Source organism: Paramisgurnus dabryanus, chromosome 12 (genome assembly GCF_030506205.2).
Source record: "Paramisgurnus dabryanus chromosome 12, PD_genome_1.1, whole genome shotgun sequence".
NCBI classification, from domain to species: Eukaryota; Metazoa; Chordata; class Actinopteri; order Cypriniformes; family Cobitidae; genus Paramisgurnus; species Paramisgurnus dabryanus.
The window spans coordinates 10,926,155-10,945,496 of NC_133348.1; the positions used below are offsets into that span (position 1 = coordinate 10,926,155).

General features: G+C 34.1%; 1 protein-coding gene and 1 long non-coding RNA gene across 4 annotated transcripts in view; one reads left to right on the plus strand and one right to left on the minus strand.

Annotated features, from left to right (window-relative positions):
• LOC135738526 (uncharacterized) overlaps window positions 1-4,257 on the plus strand; it is a 42,209-nt gene extending 37,952 nt beyond the window's left edge. The window contains exon 3 of the long non-coding RNA XR_010528712.1: window positions 4,170-4,257. This is a non-coding gene — a long non-coding RNA (uncharacterized lncRNA). The remainder of the gene's footprint in view (window positions 1-4,169) is intronic.
• A 3,054-nt stretch (window positions 4,258-7,311) lies between these two features.
• Window positions 7,312-10,620, minus strand: hlx1 (H2.0-like homeo box 1 (Drosophila)). 3 transcript variants are annotated; one of them, XM_065256491.2, is made up of 4 exons: window positions 9,944-10,620; window positions 9,303-9,485; window positions 8,847-9,031; window positions 7,312-8,178 (listed from the first exon to the last, which is right to left on the minus strand). In XM_065256491.2, exons 1-4 carry the CDS (start codon window positions 10,410-10,412, stop codon window positions 7,867-7,869), a joined length of 1,149 nt encoding a protein of 382 aa, XP_065112563.1. In that variant the 5' UTR covers window positions 10,413-10,620; the 3' UTR covers window positions 7,312-7,866. The 3 variants fall into 3 exon arrangements, with proteins under 3 accessions (XP_065112563.1, XP_065112564.1, XP_065112565.1); XM_065256492.2 differs by having other exon boundaries at window positions 7,314-8,178; window positions 9,306-9,485; window positions 9,944-10,593; XM_065256493.2 differs by lacking the exon at window positions 9,303-9,485 and having other exon boundaries at window positions 7,318-8,178; window positions 9,944-10,567.
• Window positions 10,621-19,342: the final 8,722 nt, after the last annotated feature.

The following is a 19,342-nucleotide window of genomic DNA, read 5'->3' on the forward strand; positions in this document are numbered from 1 at the left end:
TTTGTTTAATTCCTACATTTAATATGCGAGTTTAGATTTAGTGATTTGTTTTAAAGAAGTGCTTTATTTGGTTAAAACTCTTCCTCCTGACTCTTGACATTTATCAGAATATTACATGCTGGTTTTTGTCATAATCTCAGCGTAAGTTTTTTTTTTTAGATCTTCAAGCCCCTCTAAAACTTTGCTTTGTATAAACATAACTGTAATATATTTGACTTATGTATTTTCTATATGTTTAAGGCCTATTTCTGGGATCTACGGTCTGGATCAGACCCAAACACGGACCATTTGGGTCATTACATTTGCGGCAGAGGTTGGACTTTGCAGAATATTTGGCATTCGAGTAAAAAAAACTTGGCATAAAAATTAATTTGGAAACTTTATATGTATAGCTTATGATTTTGTGGGTTATATACATATGGATGAGCCCAGACCATATGCATTTTTTGCTCTGATTTAGATTTAGATATGTTTGGCTTACATACAGTATATATGGTGAATATGATGAGAAATGATTTGAATGAATAAATGAAGTGTTATATTCTGTAGATCTTTAAGATGGAGTCTCGTTCACATCACAGACGACATCATTTATCCAAATGTATTTGGAGGCGAAATACACATCGTCCTCATTTATTTAAAGCAGCTACTTTTTCAAAATCTTTTAGTCCGTGAGAGAAATGTGTTAATCTGCCCTCTGTCGCCTTTTTCTGCCGAGGTCAGATGGACATTTAAACGGCTCTTTAAATAGTGAAGAAATCCTGGGCCAGATGGGATTTCTCATACTGGTCATAAAAGCTCAGAAGACAGTTCACAAATCAAAAGCTGAAGTATTATGTTAAGCGTTTGCACTGTTATTGTTATTGCATGTTTGCGCATACAAGCGTAATTCACAACTTTGCAAAGGAGAATTTAAAGGTGACACCTCGGCTCGGCTGGGCGATTTATGCGAGGAGGCAGCGGTTGTGTAGCTCACTGATAAAAACGGCTGAATGTTCCACGTAAAGTGATTTAACCCTGACTGTAAACGCAGAGGTAAAATACAAGTCAGCATCTGTAACTACAGTAACCGACTCGATGGAGTTTAACACCTATAAACCATCATCATGTGACTCTGTTACCTGCTGCAGTAGGTCAGAGGAATACATTTGTACAGCGTTAGTTGGAAGTAAAATTCAATATGTGAGCTTAAGTAGAAAAACCGATGATCTCAGGAGATCTTCAAACTCTGTTCCGGACTGAAAGACCCCATACTAGAAGTGCTTCAGGTGGTCTTCGGTGAAATCTTTTACACAGAAGTGTGTGTGTGTGTTTGTATGTGTGTGTGTGTGTGTGTGCATGTGAGATGGGCTCTGGCCTTTAATAGATAAATGGAAAACCTTTTGAACCATTTTTCGTTTTGAAATTCAATTGACTTGTTTTAAGATTATTTAGATTTAGTGTATTAGTGTTTTCAACATAGTGTCTTTCAAGATAGTTGTGCATGTAAAGCCCGGGATACTGCATGATTTCTGCTGTCCCAGACGAAAGATTGCCATTGTGAAACAATTGTGGTCATTTCTGTGATCATGGCTCTGAATCGGTTGTCCTATGTCGTACAGTGAGAGAGGTTTAAAGACGGAACCAAAGATGGCCTACTTTGCTGTCTAAAGCCCGGGATACACTGCAGGATTTTTGCTATCCTTAAAGATCATTACGGTATCACCCTGTGAGACATGATGCGTTTAAACTTGGGTACGACAAGCATGTAGACTGTACGATGATGACACCTATTGAATCGGAGGATGTGACGGCCAGTGTTGGGTGTAACTAGTTCCTAAGTAGTTAGTTACTGTACTTTAATACTTTCTCCTTTAAAAAGTAGAGTAAGGGACTACTTAAAATATTCTAACATTAAAATGTCTTTATGTATCGTTCTTACTTTAAATACTTTGTTAATAAGAGAAATGGTAACACTTAAGTCTAGTTTCCAATTCTCACACTGTAAAAAATACTTCTTGTTAAATCAACTCAGATTTACAAGTCATGTCCACAGAGATGAGTTGTCACAACTTATAAAATATAGTTGAGAAAAGTCAACTTAATTTTATAAGTTATAACAACTCACCTGTAGTTATAACAACTCATCTTTAGTCAAGATAAATAAGAGTAAGTTGAAATGACTTGTAAATCCGAGATGATTCAACAAAAAAATTTAAGACAGCAAAGTATTTTTTACAGTGCACTATTAATTAGCATTAGCGTTTTTAGCATTATTATTAAGAGATATTGTCTGTGTATTAATACTTAAAAAGCACATATTAATGCCTAATTCTGCAAAACCTTATTCTACATTTTCAATCCTACCCAATTTCTACCAAAACTTAAACTTAACAACATCTTTACTAAGTATTAATAAGCAGTAATTAGGACTATATTAATAGTGAGAATTGGACCCTAAAGTGGGGCCAGAATAATTTATGTCGTTTTATATGATTTATTCGAAAGAATTAAAAGAGCAATTTCATGCCTGTCCTTGTATGATTTTTTAAATAGCATTTAGAAAGTAATCCGGAACAAGTAATTAAATACTTTTTGGAGAGAGTAATTTGTACAGTAATCTAATTAGATGTAACTAGTAATTAATAACTTTTTTTGAGTAACTTACTCAACCCTGGTGACGGCTGCGACACACGTAAGTAGGGCTGTGCAAAAATATTGATACAGCTAACTATCGTGAAATTTTTTCCACAACAGTGTATTGATATTTCAATCTCTACTATCGGTATTATTATTATTATTTTATAATCCCTCTGTGTGCGTCAAATGACTTCCTCCGCCACTGCTGTAGTTGTCGCTGTCCAGTTGTCTGTCATATACGGCCGTTCGGCCAATGTCTCAGAAGTTAGCGGGAGTGAGAAAATGGCCAAAAATGTTAAAACACCTGCAGCTTTCAAAGTCAACGTGTGGAAGCACTTTGGCTTTAAATAAAAAAGTAAAAAAATTAATCTCCATTTTTGATTAAAAAAGAATTGCAACATTGTATCGTACCATGATACAGTGTATTATGGCACACGTACCTTTTCTGTGATGGTGGCTCCTTATCGGTGGTCCTATTTTGTACAGTGAAAGAGGTTTGAAGACGTCCGTTTTCCCGGTCTTGCGTCCAAACAAGATACTATTGTGTCAATGTCAGAAATTCAGCATGATTATTCCACAGTGTGTTTGCTGCTATGACCTACATACCGGTATTTGTTTACCGCTTGCACATGCTGATGACGTTGCGCTAATGGATGTCTCAGTCATCAAAGCCTCCGATTCGATAGGTTTCATCATCGTACAGCCTATATAGAAAACTTTGAAATTAAAACTCTTGTGAAAAATGTGTTGCCTTAGTCTCTCTTATTATAGAAATTTGTATAGTATATAAGGCATCAAATATTAGCCAATTAATGTAATCCAAAATGGAATAAAAATATATTTCACATTATCACATTATTTAAGTTTCTCATTTGTAAGTCACTAAGTATCTAGTAAATAAATAAATGCATATGTGAATATAATCATAATTTCATATTCACATTACAAAGTTACTTACACTGTAAAAGTGAAAAGTTGGATCAACTTAAAAAAATACTTGAATTGTTAAGTTTTTTCAACTTAAATTTTCAGTTTAGGAGAAAACTTTTAATTTGGAACTACTTAATTTTTTTAGGTGTTACCAATTAATGTCATTTTTTAAGTTGATCCAACGTTTTACTTTTTACAGTCTAGTCAGAATTACCAACACAATCTCATAGCAATTCGTACGCATTTTACAACGTGGCTAATTCGTATTCGTAAGACCACATTTGTACTTTTTTGTCATGTGACATTGGAGTTAGAGGGTGGGGTTTCATTGTTTGTGTTATTTTTTCCTTAATAATAATAATACTTATTTGTACGATTCACTTATAGGAATTCATAAGAATTAGCCTTCTCATAAAATATGAATCCTTGTGAGATCAGCCTGGAAATACACGATCGGCACAGATATAAAAACATCTACTGTATAGACACACACTGTGCTGGCATCATTCATGTCTATTCATGATGATTCTGTTGTCTACATTGGACAGAGTAAATGTTTGAGTTTTATAAATTATTCTCCCAGACATTAATGCTCTTAACAGGCCTGTTTGTGATTATAGACCCGAGAGCTTCTGTGTGCTGGACCGTCTGACGTTCTTGATGCAATGCTCACAATAACGCTTCGACTGTATATTATTAAAGTACAACCAGACTGCTTTTGTAGTAGCTGTATTTATCAATTTATAAATAAACTGTAGGATTGTATCGGAGGCCTTCAGGGGATGTGATGTGTTTTAAAGTGTGTTTTACTTGAATGCATAATAATTCATCTGAAGATGTAAAATACACACTAATAGTAATGTCACGAGCCTATAATATCTGTGGATGGATTATTGTCTAAATCCTCAAATAGTTTTGCAATTACAGCAGTGACATTACACACACTCCACTTCAGTGTACGGCATGTGAACTGTAGCTTAGACAGCCAGAGTCCATAAATGGAGTAGTTTCTGATTCTGAATCTACACTGTAAAAAATTACTCTGGAGGGTGTTAAATTTAACCCATGAAAATTAGTTATAATTTAATTAAGTATATAAGCTAGCAAGTAAAATAAAAAATAATGGGTATATTCTACCTTCACTATCCAATTTTTAACAGTAATTACTGCAATACTAAAAAAATAAGTAACATATACCCCAAAATATTGGCCTTAGCACCGCAAAGTGCGCATGAATCAACATCCAGGCGGGACTCGAGTCACCATTTTTTCATATCATATCGGCGGGAGAACTGCGGTTTGTTGACAGGTAAGTTTTTATTTAACTTGTTGATATCATCATGAATGGAAATGTTAAGTTGGTTAACTGTAAAATCTACCAGAAGTTTAGTCATTTGCGTGCTTCTCTGTCTCTGTTGTTGACAGATTGATAGGTTAGAATATGTCAGTCAGGTTAGCTTTGAATGAAACATCGCCCAGTTCTTGCACCTGCGAATACGAATAAATATCCATATTTATGATTAAAATATTAACTTCCATTATTATTATTTACATGTCTGAATCTCGTGAACAGCGGAGCTGCTCAATATGAGTGGTTGAACTTGAGCAAGCCACGTGACGAGAGAGAGCAGCGGACGGTTGATGTACGATACAGACGGGAGGGCGTCGAGCAGACAAACAAACAACGGTAAAGCTGTCGATGCTAGATAATTACTGTAAAAGTTTTCTTGCATTTATCTGTTAATATATTGAGTTTTGTTTTAGAAGGGATCCATTTATGAAGCCATTTTATTATTATTATTATTATTATTATCATTTACGGATATATACTTAACGTTGCCTTTCGCTTTTTAATGTCTGTTCAAAAAAGTATTTCGGAGTTCATATGTTATATATGAGACTTGTATATGAAGTTGAATCACTTAAAATTGAATGTAAGTACTTCTTGTTAGTGTTCAATGTTTTATGCACGTGTACTGTGAGTTATAGCATAATATGAAGTTGTATTTTTGCACTTAATAAGTTTTAAATGAAGTTGAAATGTTTGTTTGTATCGACATAGCATGCTAGTCTACTGAGGTAAATGAGATCAGTTTTTCCTCTCATATTATTGTCTTCTTTAATTTTCTAATGATAACGTGAAGAACAGTATTTAGGAATCTTGCTTTTAATGGTTTTTTAACATCTCATGAAGCCTTGGTTTATTTTGTTTTATGAAATAATATGTTCAAGAAGCTTTATGTAAAACTATGATATGTTGTATTTCACTTGAAATGTATTGGGGTTATTATACGTCCAATAATTAGTTTTAAATGTTTACAGAATGTTATTTGGTCAATAAAGCAAGCAATTTATGCAATCTTGTGCATGACTATTTTCTTATTCAACCCTCTCTGAATAAGTAATATGTAATGTTTCTTAATGGCTTATCATTATTAATAATAATTTAATAGATCTGTGCCTTAATACCAATAGGGTTAATGTTATTCATTTTTTTATAAGTAATTAGTTATGAAAAAATAGGTAGACCTTACCTAATTTTTTTTACTTTATCATAGTAATTAAATTTAGGTACTTTTTAATCAAATATATAGGATATAATTTACTCAAACAAAGTGAGTGCAAATTGTTACAACAATTTTTTTGAGTAAATTCTATAGGTTGTTTTTTACAGTGTACATTCATAAAACATACTCATCCGCTCTACTGCTGATATCTGGAGCCGGCGAACGTACACAAACTATAAATCCAAGCTCTTCGCTCTCTGTTTATTGTTAGACGCCAAATTTCGGCCAGCTCACATTTTTCAGGTCGAAAAAGCCCTGGCAGAATTACATTAACCTGACTCAAAAAGGTCCTACGGGCCAAATGATGTCTACTGAACCATTTATCAGAGCGTTATGATGCAAACAGAGTTAAATAAAAAAGATAAACAGTAAACTGACGCAGAGTGTGTTGTCAGGGGTAAGTTGTCACAATGGGACTTGATGGTGTTTATTGATACATTTTTTTTTTTGCAAGAATAAGTTTATTTGTGTGTGTGTGAACTATTTATACAAATTCAAAAGCTGTATGTTTACTGTAAAAAAATACTTTGCTGCCTTTTTTGTTAAATCAACTTTACAAGTCATGTCAAAAGAGATGAGTTGTCACAACTTATAAAATATAGTTGAGAAAAGTCAACTTAATTTTATAAGTTATAACAACTCATCTGTATTTATATCAACGCATCTCTTGTCAAGATAAATAATAGTAAGTTGAAATGACTTGTAAATCCGAGTTGATTCAACAAAAAAATTTAAGGCAGCAAAGTATTTTTTACAGTGTTGTATAAAATGTATTTTGGGCTATTTAATGGGTTTAGCCAATTGTATTAACAATTATAAAACATCAAACATGTAATTAACAAAAATATTAATGCAGCATGAAGTTAATAAAGTCAGTTTTGACTTGCGATAAATTGATATAACTTATAAAAACAAGTTGAAATTGTTTAACTTAATTTGTTAAGTTAAAGTAACATAAAAATATATGTTGATTTGACGTCATTTTTTACAGTGTAGTGTTGGCATGCAGAATTATAATTAATAAATTGTATAAAATTACATCACCTTAAGTGTCCTGTGACAACTTGCCCCACCTGACATTTATAAAAGATTCTCATTTTTACTTTCAGTAAAAATAAATATATTTTAATGTTTTTAAAAAACATTTGTTTAAGTTGAAACAACTGAAAATGTAAAATTTAACCCATGTGAAAATTTTCTTGGCATGGCGGATGCATTCTGTTTTTTGCCTCTTTTAAGGTTCCCAATTTATTTGCAATGTCATTTGCCATTTTGTAGAAAATGTCACAATAAAATGAGTTTAAATGAGTGTGTTTTTCTTGCGAAAATGTCTCGGTTATAACTTGAGTAATACGTTTTAAAGAGAAGTCTAGTTTTGCAAGAGTTCATTGGGGTTTGTGAACAAATAGACAAACTATTAACATGATTATAATAAGTTTTGGTTTATATTAATCTCTTTAAACTGAATTGTGTGTAAAGTGCATGAATCATTTTTATACATGCACCACTTGGAACAGTAACAAACTTTTATTTACATTTTCAGTGCAAATACTTACAGACAAAATATAATACAATCAAGTTTATCAACAGTCTTAATTCATGAATATTAAATTCCCAAATCGTCATAAAGAACGGCAGTGGTTTCCATGAGAGAGTTTGTTTCACACTGATATGAAACCAGGACTCAAGTAGGCCGGAGTCTTATTTGTGATCTTAGGCGTTCACATCAGATTTTTGGGTTCATGGTTTCTCACAGCAGTATTTGTGTCGCTGTGCTCGTCTCTGTCGTGATGTTTGTTGTGTCATCTGTGTTCATCGGGACAGGTCCAGGAATAATCACACTGGCTTTGTTCAGTTCACAAATGTCCACGTCACTTTTGTCATCCGGTCCATCCTCGAATTCGGATTCGCTCGGTTCGCTTTCGCATTCAGATTCGTCGCGATCTTTTTGCTCGGTTTCAGTCGTGGATTTGTCGGGCTGTTCTTTATCTTTGTCTTTCTGGGCCTGAGCTTCTTTGGAATGTCTCCATTTCATCCGTCGGTTCTGGAACCAAACTTTTACCTAAAGGAGGGAGAAAAATATTTTTGAATACTTTTAATAAACGAACAATGCATTGATGTTAGAATATTTATGTATTGATTTTACATAAATATTTGATTTTAATTTTTTTTTTTTTTGCGTAAAAAAGATTTGCATGCACCTGCATACCTACATGTGCACAAATTTACAAAACGTATACAATACAAAATTGCATACGTTTAGACTTTCGATACGAAATAAATTCACTGAATAGAAACTGGATTCAGTTATTAGGAGAGTAAAAAATAATTTTAGACGGACAGAAAACCTTTTTCTATATTTTACCGAAGAGTTAAAATTGTCCTCTCATCACATTTTAAAATGGCTGTATAAAACAGAAACTCTTGCTTCATATCTTCAACCGGAATGTTTTGAAATTTTTGAAAACTGTAACCCTCCCATATTTGCAATAATTCGTTATAATTGACTTTCATTTCCCTCGAAATGTGGATGTCGCAATGATGCGTTTTCGCATATATATATATAAGCCTTGTATCACTCGAAATGTGTTGCCATAAATACTGATGTTTAATTGCATTATAAAAATATATTATTGTCATTTTATTAAGGAAGTTAATAATTACATCATAATTGCTGAGATGCATTTTTATTTATATAGCCAGATCAGCAGATGATAAATTGCAGCTCACCTGTGCATCTGTAAGGCCAAGCATCGCAGCCAGTTGTTTTCTGTCCGGTTTAGTGACATACTTCTGGATTTCGAAACGCTTTTCGAGTCCTTTTCTCTGGAGATTGGAGAAGACGGCTCTTGACCAAGATCTTTTTCTCTTGTACGTCTGTGGCATTGTGTCTTTGGATAGCACAGCATACGGCCCTGTTTAAGTCAAACAGCATCAGAGTTAGTCTTGAACTTGAACTGAAACTAATAAAATTGTTATGCAATTGAGAGTTACGAACAAAAGAGGCGTGATATGAACAAATTGCATTATTTGCAATGTTATTTTATTGCATATCCAACTTAAGATGCGCACAGGCCTATGCGTAAATTAAGAGGAAATCAAGGCAATGCAATCGTTTATGTTGTGTATATATGCAAGTTCTCATGCTCCTTTAAATTAATTTGGGAATGGGGGATATTTCTACACTACCTGGGAAGGTGTCCTGAAACTGATGTTGCCCTGATTGTCTGGCTGCATTGGTTATTGAACCCATCACGGAGGAGGTATCACTCATGGTCGGGTCTATGGACGCGAAGTACACGCTGGCGGGCGGCTGCACAGACACATGGACTGCTTGCTGCCGATTCGGACTAACAATCGATGTGAGATCTGTTATAAAACGACAAAAGATCTGAATCAAACACTGGGTATGTAAAATAAATCCACATGTAGTCCAGGAATAGTTTACTGTCTTTATTTATTGCCGTTTATTAATGTATTTTATAGGCATAAACAGGGCCATAACCAATACACACCGGACGCGTCCTCACCAATAATCACACTGGTTTGTTTGTTTGTTTGTCTGTTTATTTATTTGACTTTTTGTCCCATGCAGTCTCCCCCAGTGATAAATATTAAGTAATAGCCGTGGGAATAAACCAAAACAAACTTCTATTCGCCAATGTCAAAAACTACTACTAAACAAAAGCACTCCAATTGTAACTTTCCAGTTTAAAGGAAACTTTTGCTCAACAGATTTATTTACATCTAATCTAATTAAACTAATTTTATGGGTGAGAGACGATGTGGTGGAAACTGGTGACAGCACAATTAAAACACTGTCTTACCTCGCAGTGATGTGCATTCTTTGCCTTTGGGCTCAAAGTCTGTGGATAATATCCGATCGATCCCGAACTTGAGGTCTTTACTGGACGGCGGAGGCGCGGATTGCGCGTTAAGCGCGGCTCTGGACACAGATGTCAGGTGTATTCCATGCCTGTGATACGCTGACGCGGGGTGAAGTCGCGCGTCCGGAGCGACCGGGGACGGGCGCAGCGGAGATCCCGACGAATGAACCTGCCCCCGGGCACCAATGTGGGCCATCAGAGCCGATGACCCGGGTATGTTCTCGGCATCTCCAACGTGTAGAATGTCAGCGATACAAAACGAGGGTTTTTTCATGGTATCCACCCCAAAACCACCCGAACAGTACGCAGTCCAAAGGCTAAAATTCGATGCGTAAAAAGGATTCAGTCCCGTCGTGTACATCCTTGCGGGAGAAATCAAACCTTCAGTACGGATGACAGAGGATCTCATACAATCACATGCAATGAGTTCAAACAGACAGTCATGTAAGGAGTTGCCTCGTGTCGCGTTTCTTCTCAACTATGAAACTCTAGACGGTGGTCCACAAAGCTCTAAGCAAGAGTTTCGTTATTGATTGGCTCCTTCTGAACCAATAGACGCTCATAGAGAGATCCAACACGCCCCAAAGACGAAGCATTTGATAGACACACTTGTACTGAAAAAATAGATCATTACGATTGTTATAAATCACTTCTCATTGGCTATTATTTAAAATGACCCATATAACACACCTCAATTACACAAATTGCATTTAAATTATTTATTGGATATCAAGAATAGCAGTAATTGCACGTGAGACCAAACTAAATACATAAACAATTTGTGGAAAAAAGAATGCATGTATAGATTAGTAAAGTAAAAATATTAATATATATATATATAATTTACAAAGTAGCCAAAAAAGTTTTAATTTATTTTAGTACGTGTTATGTAAAAGATAACATTTTAACTTCAGTTTTAATTAGTAATTAATTTGGTTAAATAGGCTACTTTACTACTTTTTTTTGTTTTAAATATTTTTTTAGAGATGGTTATCTGCCTTTTCGCCCTAAAGAACTAAAGCCCTGAGAATGTTTTCGTATAAATTAGGTCACGCAAGCAACATAATACATTAATACATTTTATAATTATTGTATAATATTTGTAATAGTGACTCATACTGTGTCTCTGGACTGTAATGGAGTTCTGATGTTATTCCTCTGCTGAGATTAGGAAACAGGAGTTTCTAGATGCGGGTCATCCTGTTTTTGATGAGCCCTGATTCGAGCTAAATGAGCGGATATTCCTGCTAGATTTAGGCCAAAAATAGAAAATGTTTTAGTATTTTAGGATACAACAGAGGAGCTTTATTTCCTCCGGCTCAGAGAGGTGGAACTTTATAATGGCTGTTAGCACTTCCTTTTTTCAATATTTGTGCAACTTTATCTCAACTCGCAAGTCGCGCGGTGACGCAAATCCGTCCTCATGCTTATAATAAACAGAGGAAATCTATTCTCCTCTGAAAGGAAAACACAATCAACTTCAGAAGAGATACTTCATCCATATGTAAAAGTTCAGGTCTTGACAGCTTAAGATTACTGTGCCAAAATTAGAGGGCATTTGGCATTTATCATGAATAACTATAAAAACAATAATAATATAGGCCGGACAATAATAATAAAAAATATAAATATTTTTATTAATAATTGTGTTTACTAATATCCTACATAATTAATGCTTCCATTGCGCTGTTATGTGTGTGTGTGTGCTCATAATTGCCAAATTGTTGGAATGTTAAAGATGAATATTTATAGATAAGTTGTTTTTTATTTAAAAGAGTCTCTTCCTCAGATTGCATTCATTAGGCGTGATTCATTACCGGAAAGCTCTATGACCCTGACGGCCTTCTATCACGGTGTTTTCGAGTGACTCCATTCCGGTTTAAATTTAGAGATGAAATGTAACGCTTTTCTTTCGATCAAGCAGTCAAAACAATCCAGGGAAGAGGATGTGGAAGACGCGCCGCGGGTTAAAACACGCACGTTATTTCAGGTGCGGCGCGTCTTGGAAATGTGAAGGTTCTGAATCTCACGAATAAGACAATACAAAGAGAGAAAGAGGGAGAGAGATGATAAAACCAACAGCTGACACATCGAGAGCGTCATTTACAAACAATGAGCCCGCATGAGAAATATTAATCAATTTAGGGTTTTTACGCACTCACATTTTAAGGCCTTTATATTATAGGTTATTTTTTTAATTCAATATGTTTTACATTTTCTTTTACAACTAAACAATATTGTGGTTTAACACTAAACTTACCTGTGCTTTTTGTAGTTCTTTGTTTATAAATCTCACACAATCTCCTGCCTTGGCTACTCCCGTCATACTCTTTGAAATAAAATTTGAACCTTATAAAAACATTAAAGTGCACATTATAACCCACATAAAAATGATTGTACATTGTATTATTAAAATACTATAAAATACAGAATAATAGGCCTACTTACTATGGTAAACTAGAATCAAGTTCATATAAACTATTGTGTTATTAACACTAATACCAACTACACTCGTAAAAAGATGTTATTTGCAGCAACGAAGAACCATTTTGAATTAAAGGTTAAAAACATTTCTTTCTTACCATTTTATTTACTTTTCTTCACGATTTACCAACATTTATTTTTAAAAGTTTACTTGATACTACAGAATTAAAAACACTAGTTAGTAATATTAATACCGTTTACTATGACAAAGTACAGTATTTTTTTTCATGTGAGAGAAAACAAATTGGGGTTTATTATAATCTTATGACTTTTTCTTAATTTTTTTCATTGTAAGTCAGGTCCGTTTAAAATATTTCGATTGCCTTTTATTTTTACCTTCTTTAAAAAAGCATTCGTAAAATAAAGAACACAAAACAGCGCGAAAGTGAATAAATGAAACCCAAGATCATCTTTTCATATTTGTATCATTTTTTTTTTTTTTTGAAATAGCCTACCATATGTATTTGATATACTGGTATGTCAATGCTCGGGACAAAATATCCACGATGAAAATTTCAACAAATAATAAAATTGTCTACGGAGAAAAAACGTTCAAGTTGAACGTAAAGTCCAGCGATTCCGGATACCTTTACTGTAAATTTCCATATCTGTATGTACAACCTCGTGTGATAAATATACTGGTGTTGAAAGCACAGAGGGTCATCTGGTGTAGTAATTAAACTGCTGCATGAATGTCACAGCATAGTGTGGGTGGAGACTGTAAGTACAGTAACACAAGAACCGAAATATTCATCCAGGACGACGGTATCCAAAAATAGCTGTCATGTTCACCCTCATCAGAGCTCTGGTCTATTTTAAGATGTAGTTGGTCATTGTGTACAGCAGCCTGTATCCTTTAAGTGTGGTTTAATAATTATTTCTCACTTCCTGACCTGTAACGAAAAGACAAACCATTCAGTGTTTCCTCTTCGTATGTTCATATATTCCCACGTGTGAAAAGTAAGGAAACAAGAGCGCGCGTTAGATTTCACGTAGGCCTATGTTGTGGTTTAAATAAAACCTCATAGTTGCTGCAAACGCTTTGTGATTTAAACTTGAACCCCTCTCTCCTCGTGTTTGCTATGATAACATCATCAATGGTCCTTTGAGAATGACTATTTCTGTACAATATAAGAGCAGATGACCCATCAGTCTGTCAACAGTGACGGGGCTCATCATGCCGGAAATATTAACAAATAAAATATCATAATCGTTAAATACCGATTCATGGGAAAGTTTGGAGACCTTGTGGAATTGCTTTGTTTGTCCAAATTCCCCCTGGTCGATGAAATCGCCGTCCTGAGAGTTTAATGGTAATCTGGCCTGACTATTGCGGTTCATTCTGGGACTTTGACAAGTTTGGGAAACATTTGTTACGGATTATTAATTGCGACTTTTAAATGCACCCTTGACAGAATGGAAATCATTCAGTAACTTAATCCTATTAGTGCAATGCCACACAGAGTTTGAAGCAGCAAAAACATTTTTTTATTTTAAGGTTGGTAAGCGAATAGTTCAGTATCTAATTTTGAAAAAAATAAGTTTGCGTTGGCGGAAAAAAATTGGAATAGAAAAGCATTTTTTGTTCTTTATACCATGAGGCTATTGAATGCTTTTGGTTGAGAAATGTTACACAGGTATGCATTATTTTTCATAAATGCACACCTGACCTGTCAAATGTCTAAAAGAGCCACCAGAGCAATGCCTTAGCAATGTCTGTGGTATAAGCGGCATAATTGGTTCTTTGAATTATTTGAAAATAATGCATATAGGCTGTGCAATTACCACCTTGGATGTCCATTACTTTCGAATAATTCAACAAAATTCAATTATTTCGTACATATTCAATTATTTAAATCAAGAACAGAATGATAAATCATTAAAGGAAGTGATCGTGTCTTTTTTGGTTAGGCCTATATGACCAATAATTTAGAAAAACTAAAACACTTCAATAAAAGCAAATAAGACGCAGCCTGAAGTTTTAAAAATAAACAAGACACTTATTTTACAATATTCACTTAAATTGAACTAAAAGTGTTTTACTTTAAAATAAAAATCATTAAAATTAAACCGTTAATCGGTTAATCTCCAAAATGGCAGAAATCTCTAACGATTAGTTTGTGTTTGTGTCTCAGTTCGTGTGGAAAGGAATTCAGTCTGGTTAATTACTCTTCTCGTCTAATATACACAGGATTAAATCAAAGCCGCCAGTCTGAATAACAGCGAGACTAATGGAAACGCGGAAAGGTCATCATAACAAACCATTAAAACCACTAAACTCCCTGTACTGGCGGAGATCCAGCGACACCCTAACAGCTCCTGCTGTCCCCATCAGACCATTAAATGCTTCCCGGTGATCGATTGTGCACTTGTTTACTGAACGCATCGCTCTTGAAGGAAACCAGATCATTCCTGGAGCTCAAGAACATGAACCTCTCTGTTCACCACCATCTGATCGGCCTAAAAAACTGCTTTAGTAGAGGAAAACACAACTGATTTTCTTTTCATTATTAAAGATATATTTCAGTGTTTTACGCATTGTTTAGAATTTGCAAATCTTTTACAAACATTTGATCAAACAGCTTTGAGGTCTCAGCTTGAGATGATTTTTAAACGGTATTGAGTTCACATTTATTCTGGCCTCTGTCTGGATGCGTTTCTTTCTTATTCGGTTCAAGTCACCCAATTCAAAAACATTACAATTATTTTTTTATTTAATTTGTAAAGAAAGAAACTAATGCGCAATGATGTTTCTGTCTACAAAAAACTAATTTCAGGAAAAATAAGTGCGTATACGCCTTTACTTGAAAGATTTTGTAAGGTCAATAAAAACATTTCAAGTGAACTTAAACTACTGAACGCTTGTATAAGCCTATCTATACTTTAATACATTATTATATAAATATTATTTCATATTTATTTTTATGAAATGATAGCCTACTACCAATAATACGCGATACATCAATGCATTTATCCTCCGTACATTGTTTTGTTTTTGACATGTTCTTGTTTCTAAAATGGTCTGTTTAAATAAGTATTTTATTATTATATGAATAATCTTTGTTTAGCAACTAAACTGTGGCAGGATTTAACTTAGGTAAAAATTATCTTATAACAACTCCAATATCTCTCTAAACTTTGTCCATTGCAGTTGTATTCACAACTTGGTTCAATATGAAACAGTAAAATACAGCGTTTCAGGGTTAAACCACATAATAAAAATAATAATTATGCATTCAAACCAACATTTTATTAGCCTGACTGAGACCTGACATTCATCTCATTAAAATGACACGAGACTGCTCTCTAGTGGTCAAGTGAAGTATGACACATTGATCATAGAGTTTCAGTGCCTGCAGTAACCTGATGAATTTCTCTTAAAAGGGACACTTTACGAAAATTTTTTAAGATGTAAGTAAATCTTTGGTGTCCCCAGAGTGCGTAAGTGAGGTTTTAGCTCAAAATATCATATAGATAATTTGATTATAACATGTTAAAATTGACACTTTGTAGGTGTGAGCAAAAATGTGCTGTGTCCTTTTAAATGCAGATAAGCTGATCTCTGCACTAAATGTCAGCGCCGTGGTTGGATAGTGCAGATTAAGGGTCGGTATTATCCCCTTCTGACATCACAAGGGGAGCCAAATATTAATGAGGTATTTTTTGACATGCTTGCAGAGGCTATCCTATCTCACGGCTAATCGTGTTATAGTCACAAAAGTTTTGATTAATTTATTTGTGCTATTGACACGATTTTCCACAAATGTCGTCTTCGTGTCACCCAGCATGAATTTCAATAAACAGCTTTCGCACGACTTTCTTTATTGTGTCATTCATTTTATATTTTTTCTCATTCTTTTTTCCTATTTTTAAAACATTGTCACTTGGGGTTAGGGTAAGATTCAGGGTTTGTGTTAGGATGTAATTTTATGCATTGGTTTTTCTTCTGCTTTTAAAACTATTCTTGTCTGGAGTTGGGGTTAGAGTTGGGGTTTGGGTTAGGATGTCACAGAAAGTAATTCTAACCCCAAGCGACAATGGGGAAAAACAATGAGAAAACAAAATATTAAATGACACAATAAAGCTGTGCCACAAACACGAAAAAACTGTTTATAGACATTTATGCTGGGAGACACAAAAAAATGACAATCGTGCTCCAGTGGCACAAAAAACATTAATAAAAAATTCTGTGAGATTGGGTTGGGCAGAGAATGGTTTACTAAAACTAAGTTACTGGGTTAATCTTTTGCATATTTTCTTAATAGACGCACTAGGGACCCGTTATAGCACAAAGTCCGAATTTCATGATATGTCCCTTTAAGATTTAAATTGTCTAACTTCTGCTGTCATGCACCATCTGCCCACTACATTGCTTTATTTTGCTTTATCTATTTAACTGCAGCATTGAAACTTGGTCTAAGTTTTGACCCTTGACTTATTTCCCAGTGTAATAGTGTATCTGGGGAAGCACTCAGTGTAGAATCCAAACACATTTGGCAGCAATAGCTCATATTTCATCATTGTTTACTGCACACTCATTCCTGTAATCCCCAATGCAGCAAGAGTCAGCTGTTAGAACGCTTCCACATATACGTTATTCTTATGGCGTCTGCTTTAAGACGCTGTCAAAAACGCACAAGATTTTAAACATCATTATTAGGATTATAAGAAAGGAAATATTCATTTAGTTTTTATCCAAGCTAGATGTATAGAGTAGTTCAGGTTTTAGTTTAACATTTTAGTAATTACCCATTTAAATTGATCTTACTCTCTTGAAAATAACCTGGTATTAGTGCTTTGTTCTACTTAAATAAGTGATAAGTAATCAATGTTAAGATTTCTCCCTGGCCAACCAAATCCCATAGATGTTTCAATGCCTTACAATGACCTTTCAGAAACACAGCAACGTGTTTAAAACTAACCAGAACACTTCTGTAAGCAGATAGCAATAGTCTGGCAAACATTCAAAACATGTTAACATGTTCTCAAACTTTTTCGGCGTGCAGCCCCCTTGTGTACAGTGCAGACCTTCGCGGCCCCCCCAAAGAAAATTTATGACATAAAAAATTCTAAAACTTACAAAACATTTTAAATTATACAACCTATTGCTGTTGTTTAGTAGCCTTATTTTTCTGAGGTTTAATTACACAGAATTTGTGATAAATTAATGTATTTTATTAATGTTAAAACTGGTGCCTCCCGGCACAATCTAGCGGACCACTGTCTTAAAGTGATCAATTCTAGATTTACAATTAGGGTTGTAACAGTATGAGATTTTTACCATATTATAATCGTCTCAGAAAATTCACACTATTAAACAACCATTATTATTATAAACATCAGCTAAAATTATCTTTAAATAAATGAAAACAGATAGGTTATACATATGGTTTATTAGATCAAACATTTTACGAAAAAGATAACATTTAATGGAGATATGAGTCTACCGTTTAAAAAAAATTAAGATAAAATAAAGTTAAACATCTCCCATTTGAACAAAATGATTAGACAAGAATAAACCAATCTGTCCTTCCTAATGAACCGCATAAATGGGAGGGGAAAAGTGCAGGGCCATTTTCAGACACCAAAACTAGTATTATTTTTCCCATGGCAGATTTTAACTTTATTTCGGCAGGGGATAGAGAATAGAAAAATAAAATAAAATTTTAAACAAATCATATGAAACTGCAGCTGCCCAGGCTGAATGAAATCAAACAATGAAAACAATGACTTATTCCTGCATAGATATTTCAAAAAAGTGAATTATACCATTTTATACCATGTTGATAACTATCCTTTAGTGCACTTGGAGTTCCTTTAACCAGATGTTCTTGCATCGTATTAAAAGAATGTTATTGGAAAGAGAAGTTACTGCAGTATTGGTGTAGTCATGTTTTAAGTTGACTAGTAAAATAATTGAATCGAGAATCGGTCAAATGATCTGGGAAAAAATCTAGATTTAATTTTTGGTTAAACCGCCCAGCCCTAGTTCACCGACCGATAATCGTCCATGGCATTACCGTGGTATACCGCAATACCATCACAGCCCTATTTACAATAGTAATATAAGCAAATAGGGGCCACTAGGTGGTGACATTTTATAAAACATTTATCATCAATTCTGTGTAATCATACTTAGGAAAAATACAGCTACCAACCAACAGAAGTACTTTGTATCTTTAATAAGTTTTTATTTATTTAGAATTCTAAGTTTGAGATGTTTGTGTTTCATGAACTTTCTATGGGGGGATAGAGGGGATACAAAGGATGTAGACCCGCCTGCTAAAAATTTTAAGAACCACTGCTATAACATATATTTAATGATGTAATGATAATATTTTAATGATGTCATTCAGTTTCATTACCCTCATATTAGTTTGAACTTCTTATTAGCAGTTGTACCTTATTGGGCCATCTTAACCATTTGGTTTTCAATAAAATAAATAAACCTTTCTATACCGGTAATATTTAATTTTCTCTATCTTAAATAAACCCTCTAGGAGTGTATCTAATCTTGAGGATCCCCTTTTATATATTTTTTTTATATTCACTGCATTATCTAGTGGTCATCTGAGGTGTTAGGTTCTTCATATTAGAGTTTATTAATGGTTTTTGTAACTCTACTAACTCTACCTAATGGTTTCGCAGACCTTCAAAGGGTTCATGATAAAATATTTAAACTGCTTTCTTTAGCGACATCTCAATCACATTATTGTATTGAATTATTTCTCTCACTGCTTTGAAAATGATAGTCATTGTTTAAGTAAATGTTTTTGTATTTTAAAAACATTTAACTTTTTTTTAATTATATACATATTTTGCTGGAAACATTATTGTAAATAATGACATGGGAAC